Here is a 14,939-nt window from a genome sequence, read left to right on the forward strand (position 1 = left end):
TATAATACCATTTCCTTTTTTTGGTCCTTCACAGTTGGTAAGGCCTTGCTAGAAACCATGTGAAAAACAATTCAAGCTCCTCAGGAATGGCTGTCTGATTTAAGGTATTAACCAAAGACCATCATTATTGGCAGGAGCACACAGATAGCCACTTTGTTTGCCAGCTCTGTTATGCCCGTCAGTACAGATGGACTGTGAAAGCTCTCTTCCCTCAATCACCATCCAGCCCCACAGTTTGAACAAGGGCCCAAGGCCCTCTGTTCACTTGACAGTCCCTTTGGTGCTTCTGGTCCCTCTCTTCCTCTTGCAACACTAGCCTTCTCCCCCCTGCTCCCCACCTTGCTGTACGTGTGTATGTACCTCTTCTGATGACGGGTTATTGCTGATTCTTCGTTGCACCTCAGAATTTCTGGCCCCCACTGTGCACGTGTGTTGTGTACAGAGTAGCTGGTATTTGCTATAATATCCTGTCCAACAAATTAAAATAAAATACTGACTGGAGTGTCCTGTAGCTGCTTCATGAACAGCTGAGCTATCTGTACAGTGGAAACTGGAGCTTGTGAAAGATGGCCAGGGCAGGCAGGAGCGCTTATGCCAAGGTAAGTTGTCGGGATGCGATTCAAACCTTTACTCTTGAGTTGGCAGAGTTTTACTTGCCACTTAGCACCTCTGCAGAGGGGAGATGTGACAAAGAAATCTCTTGAGCTGTACAGAATATGAGGATGTAGCCTGGTATCCCCAGTGTGATTACTAGGTTGCAAGTCGTGTCTAATTTGTCCTGCTTGGATCCTCCTGCTACTGAGAGAGACACAAGGGAGTGAGATATACTGAAAGGCTTGTGCTTCTAGCTGCACATTGAACTGCAGGTGCAAGATTTCCTTCCCCTACCCCCACCTTGAGCAGGGAGTTAGGCTTGATATTTTACAAAAGCAAGTTAATAATTAATGCAGCTACCCTGCAGGCAGCACAAGCGCCCTTTCTGCCGTACCCATGGAGTGAGCTGAAAATGTGATTCTTTCTCTTTTTAGCTTCAATAGCTGGAGGGTTACCTGGGGTGAAAACTGATACTAGTCAATAATGCCTGTGAGCCTGGGAGTTAGCCTTTAGATTGAGTTTGTCTAAATGTTTATGCAAATGTTGCAGTTTTGCTTGCCTCTTCTTTGGATAAGGTCAACTGAAGTGATTGCAAAATGGCCAAGTGTAAAAACTTCTAAAATCCTCTTGGCTTACCTGTACTGGTTTGCTCTAGCAATGTGAAAATGGTATTGTGTAAGTCCTGCACCAGAGATGCTGCTCTGTGGTGGTATCAGGTTTTAGTTACTCGATAGCGATGTTGTCTCATTCTGCTCTGGCTGATTTGTGTTACCTGCTAAACCAAAATAAATAATCTACTTCTGCTTACTTCTCTTCTCAGGCTGCTTTTGTTTATATGGCTTTGCTTTTTTTTTTTTGTTAGGATTTTCGGTGCCAAGATACTACAGTGAGGAAAATGAGAAGGTTTTTAAGACCCGGACATGATCCAGTGAGAGAGAGGCTTAAACGTGATCTTTTCCAGTTTAACAAGGTACAGTGCTTTCCTCAAGCTTCAAGGCATATGTGTGCGAGGCAAATCTATCCTGAGCCACTGCACAGTGTAAAGGGAAGGAAAAACTACTTGAGTGTGGGTGGAAAAGTTAAAATTATGAGAGGTGGTTTGTTCTCTTTTTCAATTCTGTCCTTTTTTTCCCCAATGTGCCTGACTAGTTGTCTTTAAGCTCATGAGCATGTTCTCAATTCTGTCTTTCGTTTTTAAGAAAAAGGATATTATCACGCTGTTGAGTGGCACTTGCTGAAAGAAGAGATCTTCGCAGCCGCTTTTATATACCCTGAGTGTTCTGTAGTTTGCCCTGCTATGTGCTGTGACTACTTATGTTATAGGTAGTCTTTGCAGTACCACTGTGAAAGTAAACATTTTTCTAAAGATACACAAGAGGACACAGCTTATGATGCAGCTGAAGCCAGAGTACTTTGTCCGTGATTATACTTTGGGTTTATTAGTATAGCTCTGTTCTTTAAAAGTGAATTTAAAAGTCTGTGGTAGAAATGTGGTAGCACCTAGGAAGCACAGTGGCCATTAACAATGAACTTGCTATTATCTTACTCTGTATCTATTTTTTTTCCTTCCCTCTGTGAAGAGGGAATGGCAATGGCTGTGCTATCTATCCAACACTCTGGGCATTTTCTTTTGAGCCCTGGCCAGGAACATAGCGCTTTCATCTTTGTAAATGCCTAGTATTAATTCATTGCTAGGCTAATGGCTACTTACAAACACCTTCACTGGGTATCAAAAATATATTTGTAGGTTTTGTATTTCCAAGGTTTAAATGGAATTTTGCTGAAAAGTGTAATGGATAAATGAAGTCAGCCTAGGAAATAACCTCCTTGATTCATTAAAATCCTAGCGTAGATATATACTTAAAGTGGAACTGTGGCTATTTGAGATGAATGATTTAATGTAATTTGGTATTAAACCACACCATTTCCATGCATACCTCCCTCCCATTGGGGAGACAAAAGGAACTCAAGAGTGCTTCAGGCTTATTTTCTGCTTGCTACCATGAGAAAATGCTAGTCCAGACGCAGTAAAAAGTTCAGTAAATGGAGATCAGGATTGAGTTGCTTGCATTTAGCTGAATGCAATATCAGCTTCAGGAGACATCCCAGGGATGGGTCAGAATTGCTTATAAGCATATAAAATTGTATATACCTTGGAAAAACCATTGCTATTTCAGGGGTGTCTCTTCCTTGAACATGTGTTTCTCTTATGAGAATGTTTGGCCAAACTTTACCTGCCAGAGAGAGACTAATTTGGATGATGCAAAACAGGGTTGAAAGAACCTGCTTTTGCAGCAGAGGGAACCTTCCAAATATGTTAGAAGTTGGCATCAGGATTTCTGACTCCATTTGATTCAGTCCTGAAGGTAAAAATTGCATCTTGTTTCTAGGGAGGCGAGTGCTTTGGACACTTCCTAATCGTTTACTCTCATTAACAACTTGGTAATTAAAGACCTTGCAAAATGCATTTACACTTTTAAGCCACAGTAACTCGTTCTTTTCTAACAAGAATTGGAAAGGGAATGAACATTATACCATTACATTATAGCAGAATCTTTTACATTATACTTTTCTCTTGCATAAAGTTTTTTTTTTTTTCCAAGTCTTTTGTGTCCCATTCCAGTATTTCCAGAGATAATGGATCATTTGAAAGCTTCTGCCCTTTGATACAATAAACATCTACTCACAGCTAGGTAGACTGAGAAGATCTGGGAAAGTCAGACCTTAATTCTGGCCTGTTGAAGGTTGTGGCTTCAAGGAGCCAAGAAACATAGTACTTTCTGTGCCAAGACTGTCCTTGTCTAATGTGCTAGTAAAGCAAGCACGTTAGTGCTGGTAAGCAAGTTTTTAAACACTTGTTATTTGAGGTCTTTGAAACACTTCTGGTTAAGAACCTGCTTGGGAAATATTTTGTGGGACTAGAAAGTTGCTGATCAGAGAAATTGCATGGTGTATTTGCACCTCTTCGGTGTGTGACTACCTGTGGTGCTGGTAGCGACTAAATGGAAGGTCTGTACCTTAAAAGTGCTGGGGATTCCTGCCCTCATTTTATTGTTTACACTGAAGTTGAATATGAATGCATGATGCCACACAAGTTTAGTGTTAATATAGTGGAATGTATTTGGCCATACTGACCTAGTAATGGACTTCAATTAAAAAAGTCTTTTTAGTTGGTGGTGGTGGATTTTTTTCTTTGTTTGTTTACTCCCTCAAGTATAAACAGGTTTCGATGTTTTTACTGTTCCCTCTTGCTTTTCTGTTCCAGATAAGAGGTGGTCCAGATGGTTTTAAAGGACTGATTGACCACTGGACTAGCTCTTCAAACTGTCCTCAAACTTGTGTTTGTTTCAACAAACACCTTCCTAAATTCTGCTAGTCACTTAGCTTTGCATATCTGTTTCTCTGTATGAGTAAGAACTTCCTATACTTGTGTGTACCTGTTGCAAGAATCTGTTTTTAGCTCAGTGGATAGAATGAAGGATAAGGTATGTGGACTTGGCAGTCTACTTCTTTAAGTTTATCCTGCTTTTGGAAGCACTATTTGGATGCCTTTGGCTCAGTCCAAGCCCTGCAGAACAAACATGTTCAGGCTGGCATTGTCAGACTAGATGATGGGTAACGCACAGGTGAACCAGCCTGTCTTACAGCTGAATGTTACCAAACTGGGAACATTGCATTTAATTTATGGCTTGGTGTGTTTTCCCCTCTTTTCAGTCTTCCTAACCCTTTGCTAATGGGTGTGATGGATAGCTTACCTTAAACATTGAATTAGTGTCTATGCAAAGTAGATTTAACACATACAGGCTTCATTGTTTCTTCAGAAGACACGTTAACAAAGGTACAGGGTTTGTATTGCCAGTGGTTGGCTTTGTCTCTGCTTTGTCATAAAACAATCAGAGAGGAGAAGCAGAGAGAAATGGAAGGAGGAAGACAGCACTGAATTTCATCTGCACAGCTTTAGTGTGGGCTGGGAACAACTGTTAAGTTTGGCTGCATTTTTCCTGCAGTAAATATGACTGACATAAAGCATTTCTGTTAGTTAATGCTGCTGACATCGGGTTTACTTTTACTGAGTCTGAAAAATCTGTGGTCTGAGGAAAATGAAAGCTCCTACCTTTCCTCAAAGATACAAAGGCCCTTTTGAGGAGAGAGGGCACATTGTGGGCACTCTAGTTTCTTATTTCAGCTCTGCTGAAAGGCTCCATTGTAACCTCTCCTGCCTTCTTCCCCCCTCGCTCCCCTTTGCTGGGTTTACCTGCTGAGCAGGTGAAAGGATTGGCTGATGAAAGCTGCCCGAGAGAGGGGAGGAAAGGAGGCCAGCTGAAAAACTGACTTGATGTGATTTAACAACTGGGTGTAAATAAATGCAAGAAAAAGATCTGGGTAATCGGTACGGTGAATGTGAATGCCTGGCCCTGGTGGTGTCAAATACAGCCAAAAAGACACTCCAGTGCCTTCCTGCCTGGCTGTGGGCTGTGAAAACAAATGAACAACATAGGAGGGAGATACCTTCATTACATCTTACGGGCATCTTGGTTGAAGATTCAAAGCTGTCAGAAACCACTAGTACATTTACTGCATAAGTAGTTGTGTAACGCTGTGGTTGTTACTGATACTCTCTTCTTGTGCTTCTGCATGTGGTACTATTTTCTGCAGTGGCCTTCTGTTACTTACAGTTTACTCCTGGATGTAATAGTTACTGTAGCTTTTGCAAATTTGTTTATGGGATGGGAGGGTACTTCAAATTTTCTATTGAAGGAAAACCCAGGGAAAAAAATTACCCTCCTGTTCTTAGGACTGAATGGTACACACTTGGTCATGCAGTTCATAGGTCTCATACTTGAAAATTAAAGCTTTTATTGACTTGTCTAACATGTTTACAGATTAACACATCAAAACCAAGATACAATTAGGCCAATATTAAGGCTAGTATTGACAGCATCCTAACAGGCAGTACAGTATTGTGTAAGTCATGGTTTTCTGTTATAAGAATTATGGCTAAAGCCTTATCTTCTGGGCTGGAAGAAATCTCAGAATAAACAGTTTCTAATTGATGTTCATTGAAAGTGGCACCTAGTTGTGCTGATGACGTGACAGCACAGCGACTGTGAACAAGTTGAAACTAAAACTAACAGTGGAATTACACTGGTGTCTCCCTAAAAAGTTCCTCACTGTTTCGGTGGAGAGTGGCGTGGTGTCTGTTGCCCGTGGTACACCTTATTCAATTAAATGTCTGATTTGTTGTTAAGATAACATGTTATCTTGAGTCTTCTTCCCAGAATTGTATACCATGGCTTCATACTCCTACAGCTTTGACAACTAGGAAGCTTTTCTGTGTTGTCTCAGTAGCTATCATGGTACAGAGAAATTCCTCTTTGACTGTGCTGATTAGAAAACCGCCCTGTTTCAATTCTGAGTCCATAGATAAGTTCCTAATTTCATACAGTCTCCTCTGGGAAGTTTTATATGTGCAGCTAAGCAAAGGTTGGTTAGCAATGACTTCAAGGGTGACATTAAAAAGATTGACTTCTCAAAATTTGTTTTTAATGATACAAACTTAACACTTAAATTACCCTCAGATTATAAATAAGTAAGGCTGGAGATTAAATTATCATAAAGGGAAATAAACTCAGTAGTCTTAGTCAGTAGTACTAATCTTAATTTACTGCATATAAAAGGTTAAAAATTAGTAACTTAATTACTCCTTTGCCCATATGAGTTGGCAAGCAGAAAATTGGGAAATGCTCCAATTTCCAATTTTATGTCTTCTGAAATGGCTCATCTTCCCCTAATAGGACCTCAGACTGGGGTAACTGATGACTTAGAGGAAGGAGGTCTATTTTTAAAATTTAGGAATTGTGATCAAATGGCTAAAACTGAAGCAATCTGGCAGACTATGGAGTCAGCCATATCCTCCTATGCCTGTGTCTTTGAGCAGGAACAGAAAAAGGGCATTAAACTACTTTGTAGCAGCTGGGAGCACCTCAGGCTAATGGCATGACTGCAGAAATGAAACTGGCTTTATTTGGTTCTCCTGCAAGGGATTAAGTTGGGAAATCACTACGCAGGAAATAAAGTCCAGGTGTTACTTTTGGGTTGAATAAACCATAAAGCCAAGTGATGTGGTAGCTCCGTCTCAAAGGCACGATGGGAGTGAGGTGCAAGTGCTTATTGTAGATGGAGGGTCCTCTGCTTACTCTTTTTTTTTTTTTTTTTTGGCTGTAAGTGGTCCTCAGGCTGTTTTGTAACAAATTCCTACTCTGTAGCTGACCAGCTTGCCTTAGAAGAACATATTTTCCGGAAGCTGGGACTGTAAGGATAACAATGTTTTCCAGGAAGTAGCCCTATTAATCTTTGGGCACACAAATCCCTCTTCACATGTTATTGAACACTCATACATACTTGTTTTGTCTAAACAATGATAATAGCTGTACATTAGCACTTCTAAAAACTTGACTGAGCTATTTTCCAAGTAGCGTGGTTGCATCCTCTAAGTATGGCAGAATATTATTCCATAGTGTGTAAATACATCGGCCATGTTAAGTGTGGTGTGTACAACATGCTCCAAATCTTCCTCTTGGTGCAGTGTAGATTGTACTTTAGGGAAGCCACTAAGGCCAAGCAACATACTCCTCCCCATGATAGTGACTGACATCTTCTTATTACCAAATGGCTTTGAAGTAGTCTGAGGTGGCCTAGCAGGCTCCTGCTGTCATTAAATTCCAATATTCCTTGTGCTACCTCTGGAAAATGGTTATCAGTTACATGAGTTTTCCTGACTGCCCCATATGAAATCTGTTTAGTTTTCTTGATGAGCACTGATGTTGACTCAGTAGTTCTTCATAGCTTTGCACCATTTCTTGATGTCAGTCAACAAGAGCAGGTCATGAAGGCTGACCTGTGTGGAATTTGGCAGATAAAGCTGACCTTACAATACACAGTATTTGTGTCAGACTTTGAAATTGTGCTGAGCAGTTGGTTTACAGAAGTAAAGTTGATGTGGAGTGATGGAGTGTATTGTGGTGACTGAGTAAGCTGTGCTTATGCAGAGTTATTTATAATCTTAACATAAAGAGCTGCTTGGGTTGCTGTTTTCAGAATATTTCTCTTTCATTTCTGCTACACTTCTGCATATCCTGGCTGCAGAGCCGGGGGTTCTTGGAATAGATTCGTCCTTAGGCTATTGTTCAGCAAATCTAACCTGTGTTTGAACACTTTTCAACAGAAAAAGCTGCCATTAGGTGCTGTAGTTCAAAATGCCATGCCATATTTATCTTTTGTGTTTTTTATCTGTATACAACAATGCCCATGAAACATGCTGTTGATCATGATTTTTCTTTCTCTCTACCAGACTGTGGAACATGGATTTCCCCATCAACCCAGTGCACTGGGCTATAGCCCATTTCTCCGCCTTATGGCCATTGGAACGCGATCGGGAGCCATCAAACTGTATTCTTTTGAACAGCTTTGGCTAGATTTCTCTGACCATATCAGAATGTGCAACTTTGAAGACACTGTAAAAAGTTAGACTAAGTATAAATTTGCAAGCAAGGGTTACTGGAACATTGGAACAGTTTGCCTAGGTTTGAAGTGGTTTTGGTCTGAACAGAATGGGATTATCTCGCCAAGAGCTGAACTATAGCTCAAACAGAAGCTGAGCTGATGCAGATATTAGACAAGACTCTTTGCTCTTGCTATGCAGAAAGTCAGACTAGATCTGGACTAAGTTTAGCAATCCTTCATGTTGTAAATTCCAGGGTGGTTTAAATATTTGGGGCAGGGTTCCTTTTTTTTTTTCTTAAAGCAATTCTATTTCAAAGGTTAAAACTGAAGTCAGAAACACTTTCAGCTTCCCGAGTTTTTGACCATCCAGGCGTTAAAGACCTAAACATTGAAGGTGGTGACTTTTTTTTAGCTAATGATGTCCATTCTGATTTTTGTGTATACACAAGGCACTGAGGTGATTCCCATGGCACAGTACCAGCTAGGCAAGCTGTAAAACAGGCATTATCACTCAGCCCAGAAAGGAAAAGTTGGTGTGCTCTCTGCCTGCTTAATCATTCATTCCTGGTGTTGTTTGTGTTCAGAGGCTGGACTCCTCATGCAGGCAGTAGCCATCTGTCTCTTGGTTACAAATTAGTTAAGCAGGATTGCAGTGTCTGGGAAACCACGAAACAACTCTGAGAAAAAAACAAGGTCCAGGCACCGCTTCTGCATATGCTCAAAGGATGAAGTTAACTTGCATGTTCTCCTGTAGTGTGTGTAACCTGCCACAAGCATATGAAATCAAAGTAGATCTGCATTGGTTCTTTTCAGTCCAGGTCACTAACAGTAAAACATGGTTTCAAACTAATCTCTTTTCATCTTGCTTGCTAGCAGGCTTCTTATCAATTAATTGTAACTGTGGGTCATCTTAAATACTGTAGATCCTCAACAAACTCTTCAGATACGGTGCTCCTGGGGTGGAGTTCATGGGTTTACATGAAGAAAACAATACTGTAATGCAGATTCACTTTATACCTGATCAGGTGAGTGTATTTTCAGTACCTCTGCGGCTTATGTAGACCTCTCTTAAACAGGTGTTGAGTTTGTTCCAGGCAACTGGGCTCCTATTACCGAGTATATTCAGATGCTGCTTGGTCAGGAATGCTTATCCCAGTGCATTTTGTGCTCTCAGCAGCACTTGTTGCTGTGGAGATGCTCGGTAAAACTTGAGAGTAGCTTTATTGTTTGTAACTGTTGGTCATTTATCTCAAGCAACATATTGGGAAAGGTAGTAAGGCCAGAATACTTCAGGCAATCTGCTGCAGAAGCGAGAACTTCCTTTTCCTTTTGCAGCCCCTGTTCTTTCAGTAGGACTGGGTGGTGTTTCTTCTGCAGAACAGATAGAACAGTAGCTGCTGCTGAACTGATTTAATTATTTTCAGGAGTTCAAAACAGTACTGCTAACCTCGCCTGCTGTTAAGCTTGTTTTGGGGTATAGAATCTTGCTCCTGGGGATCGCTGAACAGTTACTGCCACAGACTAAAAATAGGAAGGCAGAATTTTCCAAATGTCTGGTGGCTGTCTAACCACTTTCCCTTCCCTTGACTGGCAGACTGGTGTCTTGGCCACATACTTTGTTGCCTGATGCCCCCAGTATAGCACGAGTGGCCTCTTTATCAGAGGGATTTAATTCTTGAGGTGGTTTTGGGTGTCTGCTTAACTAATGGTATAAGCTGAAACTCCCATGGGGAGTGTTGCACCAGGTGTGGCTTCAGCAGGTAAAATGCTTCAATTTGAACATACAGCCAGCAGGGCTGGGCTTATAAAAGGACTCTGACACAACCCTCCAGAATGAGGTTGGACATGAAGAATGCAAGGAGTGTGGTGCAGTAGACTGTATCAGCCCCACCCAAAGCTGGGGTGTGTTGCAGCAAACCATGCTGAGCGAGAAGGTGATGAGCTAACAGCCTGCAGCTGCCTTGCTAAGCTTTACAGCATAGGCTGATCTTTTTCAAGAGCCTAAATCCTTGTCATCCCCCTCAGTGATAACCTGTGCCTTTGTCCTATATAAGAGGGTTTTTAGCTTTTAGGCTACTTCTTGTCTCCCCCCAACTCCCAAAACCCTCGCCGTTAGCTAATAGTGTTGCTGCAGTATGTATTTACTGCTATAAAGAACTGTGACTGGCTCCTCAGTCCTGTTTTAGCAGAGAATTATGAACAGCAGCAACTTTATTGCTAGGTTTACTGTGTCATATTTAATATTGTGATTCTGAAAAAAGCATATTGTGTGGTTTTGTAGTGCCAGCTGGTGACATTGCTAGATGATAACAGCTTGCATCTCTGGAGCCTGAAGCAGCACAGTGGGGCGTCTGAGCTGCGGGAGGAGCACCGCTTCACATTGAAAGGGCCACCTGGGTAATCTGCAAGAGTGTTTTTGAGCTAGTTTGGGGATAAGCAAGCAAGTAAGAAAATTTTGCTATTTTTCTAGCTAGAGCTTGTCCTGTTCTTACAGACTCTCACTCCTGTGAATCCATGAGAGGGGCATCCATGGAAACCAAACAGGAGTTGGCTAGGGCCCAGGAGACCACCTTTTAAGAGTGTTGTACCAATGTAAAGGGTGACATCTTTTTTTAATATTGTGCATCCACTTCCATCTGTACAGGAGCTGTAAATCTTAAGGATAAGTAAATCTAAGCATCCCTTAAGTCAGAGTTTAAAAAACTATGGTTCTAGTTTCACTTGATCTTGCCAGTTTTGGGTGAGCTATTTTTAGCTCCTTTTGGGACACTTAGTAAGAGAGGCTTCTGTAAAATGGCATCTGAGTCTTTGTCCACGCACTTGTCAAAAGTCTTTTGATGTAATTTATCTTAAAGCTAGTGTTTTCCTCCTTCAAAAAAATGCCTGGCTCAAAACCTCTGCCTATAAAACAAATGATACTTGTAAATATCCCTGTTGAGTTGTTAGTTCTCTCAAGTTCAGTAACGATAGCCTCTTTGCATGCGGTTGACAAGAATCTCTTTCAATCCCCAGGTCTCCACCAAGTGCCACACAGATAACAGCTGTCCTTCCCCATTCCTCACGGGAACTCCTGTATCTTGGCACAGAGAGTGGCAACATCTTTGTGGTGGAGCTTCCGTCATTCAGAGTGCTAGAGGACAGGACCATAACCTCTGAGGCTGTGCTGCAGCGGTGAGTGAGCAAACAGGCACTGCTGTGTAGAGGTGGAAACCCATTAGAAGACATATCCTTTGTTAAAATGTCTCCCTAGATTATGTGTTGGGGCCTCACTGTTGTGTTAAGCATTGTCCAAATGTGCATGACTCCTGTGAAAGAAAGTAACTTTTGGTCCTGGTATGTGTTAAGTAACAGTTTCTATCCTGGTCAACCAAGTACTGTCACCGTGGAGGTATAGCATATAGGCAGAACTATACAGGAGACACTTGGAGTAAATCTGCAAACCTTGTGCTCTGTCCCTTGTGTTTTCTTTTGCAAAAAATGTTACGCTTAGCTGTAATTACCCATTTATTTTTTTTTACCATTGGCAGAACTTCTGATGCTGCTTTGTCCAAATGAGGATTTTGCCACTCTGGTGATTGAAGCGCTGCTGAAAACTGTCCTACTTCATGTCATTGTTGCTTCGTACTGACATTTCCATGTTACCTTTATTCTGTAAGGGTCACAAGAGAATAGGGCAGGTGATTCAGACTGTCTTTATGCTCCTGGGATCCAGTCCTGGCATTCATTGTAAACCTTGGGTTTTCCCTGAAGAAAATGAGACTGGATGCATGTTCGTGTGGCAGGCCTGGTGTGATGTCTTACATAAGAATTTTTCTGCTGCTGAAGGATTTGTGGAAAGATCATACTTATTCTCACCCGTTTCAACTTTTTGTTGCTTAATTTCTCATTCTTATACCTTAACTGTTATTACAGTCGTATTGGGTTGTACCTGGAATAAACTTTTCTTGGTTTTCTTTTCTGCTTCTGTAGGGTACCAGAAGATTACTGTAACAGGCGATTATGTGAATTGGTGGAAGTCCTTCGGGAGCATCCTAAGAACCCTGACCAGATCCTGATTGGATATAGCAGGGGCTTGATTGTCCTGTGGGACCTGCAGAATAACAAAGTGACACACCATTTCCTGGGCAGCCAGGTATTAATTCAATCCAAAGTCAGTTCAGAAGCAGGGGAGGAAGGGCTCTCTCCACTCTGAAGACAAGTAGGTGCAGGGAGAGCCTGGCAAAGCTTCTTTTTTAGTAAGAATGCATTGGTTTTGGGGGGCTTAACAGCTCTCTGGAGAGCAGTCATTGTGTGTCTTCCTCTTCAGCAACTGGAGAACCTCTACTGGCAGAGGGATGGCAGTAAATTCATTAGTTGTCACTATGATGGAAGTTACACCCAGTGGCCAGTATCCAGTGACAACAGGCAGCCTGAGCCTCTGGAAAACCTTGTGCCTTATGGTCAGTAAGTGAGGTTTAATTGTTGCATATTCATCTAAACGCAAACTCATTTTGAGCTTGTGTGGGATATTTAAGTCAAGTTCTCCCCAGTGTTTAATCCTAACGGCAAAATGCAGAGCTGCCTTTTGAATGGGTCGTGAGCCTAGAGTAAGGGATTTCAGTCCAGTTTTTTTCTTGGATTTTAAACTCCTTTACAATGTCAAGGTCTGTCGAACATGGAGAGCAAATGTGTTGAAGAAATCAGTGTCCCTTACGAAGAAGGGTGTTGGTGATTCAGCTCTTTGTTTTAGTTCAAGTGTCCTGTTCAACAGGAGTTGCTTGGATCTTCTGTAATGAATAGTGAGCTAAGTGTGCTTTTTGTTGACCTGAGCAGTGATGAAATGATGCCTCTGATTTGCTGAAACCCATGAAATGGGGATGACCTCATCTTTCAAGCATATAGAAGCTTCTGAAGCTCTATCACCTTTACATTAGAAAAAAAAATTCTTAAAAAGCCTTTCTAGTTAATCAGCTTCTACAACAGCACTTCCACTCCCTGTTAGCCATCAGCAACATCGTTCAAAACTTCCCCTGAGTCTATGCCTTGTTTTGCTGAGGAGTACCACGGTCAGTGTGTCCCAGAAGACTTGTCTGATGTGGCTTGGTCTGTGGAGGTGGTGGTGGTGCCTACTAGTTCAGGTGGCTGCCCTTGACTTGGAGGCTGAGGTGACCAAGGTGAAGCAGAATAAGAAACTTCTTAATGTAAAGATGCGCTTCTTTAATTATGACAAATAACTCTGTTCTCTTAGGTCCTTTTCCTTGCAAGGCCATCTCCAAGATCTACTGGCAAACAACAAAAAATGGGTAAGTTCATGGTGTATCCCTTCAGTCTCACCTGTTTAAAGGCATTTAAAGGATTCAATGCGCCATACCATAGAGCCCTGTAGAGTAATGTTATAAGAATTTTTTGTCAAAGTTTGACTTGTTTCATGTCTTTGAAATTTTGCTTACTCTTCACTTCAGCATATACCACTCTAACTCTGTCTTTCTCTTAAGGCTTCCTTACATTATATTCCAAGGAGGGATGCCCCGGGCTAGCTATGGTGACCGGCACAGTATCTCTGTTGTCCATGGCAGTCAGCAAACAGCCTTTGACTTCACGTCACGGGTGATAGACTTCTTTATAATCTTCAGTTCAGAGCCTACTGCAGGTATGTGATGAAAGGGCATTACTGAGGACTTAGAATAGCTGTGTATGCATGTGAAATCTGCCTGGTATAAATAGCATACTAAATGTGAAGGAGGTCAGTTGTTTGGGCGTTTTTTGAGACTTTTAACAGAGAATCATAGAATCATTTAGGTTGGAAAAGATTCTTGAGATTGATCCCAACCATAAAGGAGATTTGTCATTTAAAAGTGAAGTGTAAAATACTGGTAGAAAGAATGGGCTGGTTACAAATGCCATACATTCCTCAAAAAATTAAGCTACTCCATTAATGAGAAAAGATCTCTTAGACTCATATGTCTGTGAGCTAGACACTGGACATAACCAGGTTGTGAAATGAGGATCTGAGTATTGCTGTTTGGAAATAGCACTTCAAAGGAGGCAATAATTAAAAACAGAATTTACTCCCACTGAGACATTGTTTCTTTTAATTACTGCTTGGATTTATGACTAGGGCTCTGGGTAACAAATCAGCAAAGGGTGACATAGAACCAAGGGTCAGTATATGGAGAACTTACTGCTGGTGAACATGAATGTAAACAGTTCTAAAACTGAAGAGCACTCATTCCACGGCTTGCTTAGAGCTTGTCAGATTCTTGCTTCTGTTGAAGAGCTTTGTTGCCCTTACTTCCACAGTAGCCGTAGTATTTTTTCTTTTCATGGAACTGTAAAGGATTTTCCCCAAGAAGTTTGTCTAATTAATGCTGGTGTAGTTCTTGCTTCTGGTTAACTTGAAGTAACGTGAGTATAAAATGCTATTTCAAGCTCCACAAATGTGCAGTATTGCAAGTTGGGTCAGACCAAATTGCAGAAGTCTAGATGCTTTTTAGGAGCTTGTAGGCAAATCTTCTGTTACTGAATCTTCCCAGGCTTTCTAGTTTCTAGTTTGCCTAGGAGACTAGTTCCCAAACCTATTTGTCTTGTGTACTGCCAGTGGTGGTGGTGATGGCTCCCAGCTACCCACTATGCAGGTGTGGGCATTCAAATGCATAGATACAGGTTGGTTCCCCCTGGCCTATTGTGCAAAGATCCAGGGGAGGACCATCTTGGGAAAGCAGGCGTAAAGAAACAGCTGTTGGATTCCCCCCCACCTCTCTCCCCAGACCTTAACAGACCCTCTCAAGTCACTGAAAAACCAGTAAAGAAATAGGCAGAATGTAACTGAGATGAAGTGCCTGTATATGTTTGTGGTTATAGAT

General features: G+C 41.6%; 1 protein-coding gene across 1 annotated transcript in view; it reads left to right on the forward strand.

Moving 5' to 3' along the window:
* Positions 1–981: 981 nt before the first annotated feature.
* LLGL2 (lethal giant larvae homolog 2 (Drosophila)) overlaps positions 982–14,939 on the forward strand; it is a 26,797-nt gene continuing 12,839 nt past the window's right edge. The window contains exons 1-10 of the mRNA XM_009323761.1: positions 982–1,269; positions 1,457–1,564; positions 7,946–8,043; positions 9,041–9,122; positions 10,379–10,494; positions 11,110–11,268; positions 12,067–12,229; positions 12,404–12,536; positions 13,325–13,379; positions 13,572–13,726. Coding sequence (XP_009322036.1) covers positions 1,490–1,564; positions 7,946–8,043; positions 9,041–9,122; positions 10,379–10,494; positions 11,110–11,268; positions 12,067–12,229; positions 12,404–12,536; positions 13,325–13,379; positions 13,572–13,726 — 1,036 coding nt within the window. The 5' untranslated portion in view covers positions 982–1,269; positions 1,457–1,489. The remainder of the gene's footprint in view (positions 1,270–1,456; positions 1,565–7,945; positions 8,044–9,040; positions 9,123–10,378; positions 10,495–11,109; positions 11,269–12,066; positions 12,230–12,403; positions 12,537–13,324; positions 13,380–13,571; positions 13,727–14,939) is intronic.

This window comes from Pygoscelis adeliae, unplaced genomic scaffold, assembly GCF_000699105.1.
Source record: "Pygoscelis adeliae isolate BGI_AS28 unplaced genomic scaffold, ASM69910v1 Scaffold75, whole genome shotgun sequence".
In the NCBI taxonomy this organism is placed as follows: domain Eukaryota; kingdom Metazoa; phylum Chordata; class Aves; order Sphenisciformes; family Spheniscidae; genus Pygoscelis; species Pygoscelis adeliae.